At 37.3% G+C, this 1,565-nt stretch overlaps 1 protein-coding gene across 1 annotated transcript in view; it reads left to right on the top strand.

The window, feature by feature from the left end:
* Positions 1-861: 861 nt before the first annotated feature.
* parla (presenilin associated, rhomboid-like a) overlaps positions 862-1,565 on the top strand; it is a gene marked incomplete in the record, with an annotated part of 8,342 nt that continues 7,638 nt past the window's right edge. Inside the window, 1 exon segment of the mRNA XM_014031847.1 lies at positions 862-968. Within this exon segment, the coding sequence (XP_013887301.1) occupies positions 889-968 (80 nt within the window).

Genomic DNA, 1,565 nt, shown 5'->3' with positions numbered 1-1,565 from the left:
GAGAGAGAGAGAGAGAGAGAGAGAGAGAGAGAGAGAGAGAGAGAGAGAGAGAGAGAGACTTTAAAGAAAAAAGTTTGTTTAGAATATCAAAATGTTCAAAGTAGTGAAAGCCTTATCCTGTTGGGATATTAAACTGTTATTTTTGGGGTTTTAATAGAGTTTGTTGACATGTCTTAAGAAGGTCATTCATGAGACCATGAGTGTGTGGACAATGCAACCAGTTAAAGGGTTTACAATAAGACATGCACAAAAAAAAAACTGAACAACCAGTGGCTATTACACTTTCTACGTTATGGCATTTCCAGAAAAAAAAATAGTTCTTATGCCTCATGTGTCTTTTCCCATGTGTTGATCAGAAGTTGTAATCTTGTATGTTTTGAAAATGAATCTAGAGTGAAGGGTGAAGTAAAATATTTTAATTTTCTATGTCATTAACTCAGAGTTTAAAAAGTCTGCAATTATAAAGTGCAAAATAAAGAAATGAAACTCCTAAATACTTATTACTTTAGCAAATGGATTGGTCATTTCCCACCTGAGACAATAAGTATAGGTGTACTCCAACTTACCACTGGAGGGAGGTAAAGATTTACTATATAATGCACAACAGTTGTAGCACTGAGCTCTGTTGACCATTTTACTGCAAACCTAAACTGTTGCAGTCATTTTAAAGCAAATCATACTTAAGCATACACACAATAATAATATTTCTCACTGCTCCCTCTTAACAAAAATATACAAATTAGACATAATTATTTTAACAATAACATTATAATCATTGAGAAGCAAACTTTTTATGAATCGAGCTTTTTTACGAGCGTCCTTGAATGCAACATCACTTCTTCTAACCAACGGTGGGAGGAGCTTCAGTCAGGATGGGGCATAACAAACATGGCGTGGAAAGGATGTGTTGTCAAGTGGGCTAAAGCTGAGTTTATTAAACGCACAGATAGTATTTCACGAAGCTCAAGGTAGGCAAACAAAGCTTCGCTCCGTTCGCTGTGTTTGGATAAACAATATTAACGTTGACAGGATGTGTGTTCGTGTTTTGTCCCATAATTATCATGTGAACTTACTCAACCGAGCTGTATTGGTTGAGCTTTTAAGGATGATTTGTTTACTGCCGAAAATTGTTTGCGCTCTTAATGTTATCAATCTGTATGAACAGCTCTAAAACTGCTGTGTTAGCCAAAGTTAACGTGGTTGTAAGCCGTGCTTACATCTTGTTTTCTAAGCATTATCGCTATAAATGCTGCAGTTCTGTGTTGCTGGCGGATCCCGTCCATGCAAAGAACTACGATCAATGTTGTGTTCAAGTGTTCTTTTCAGTGCCACAATGACAATAAAGATTTATCTATCTATAATGACACTTACATGTTTGAAGGTGCCAAGCCCAACCTGCCCGGGGAAACAGAGTTCGACACAACATCAGCTGAGATGATTTAAGGCAGAGATGCCCAAAGTGGCGCCCTTGGGCCAAATTTGGCCCGCCAAACCATTTAATTTGGCCCACTAGCAGATATCCTGGTTACTAGATTGTAATCTCCTGTTTTATGTAGAAATACTAT

The sequence above is a fragment of the Austrofundulus limnaeus genome, unplaced genomic scaffold, assembly GCF_001266775.1.
Source record: "Austrofundulus limnaeus strain Quisiro unplaced genomic scaffold, Austrofundulus_limnaeus-1.0 Scaffold6, whole genome shotgun sequence".
Lineage (NCBI taxonomy): Eukaryota > Metazoa > Chordata > Actinopteri > Cyprinodontiformes > Rivulidae > Austrofundulus > Austrofundulus limnaeus.
The sequence above is the reverse complement of the archived record's forward strand: the minus strand, read 5'-3'. Positions and strand labels throughout refer to the sequence as shown.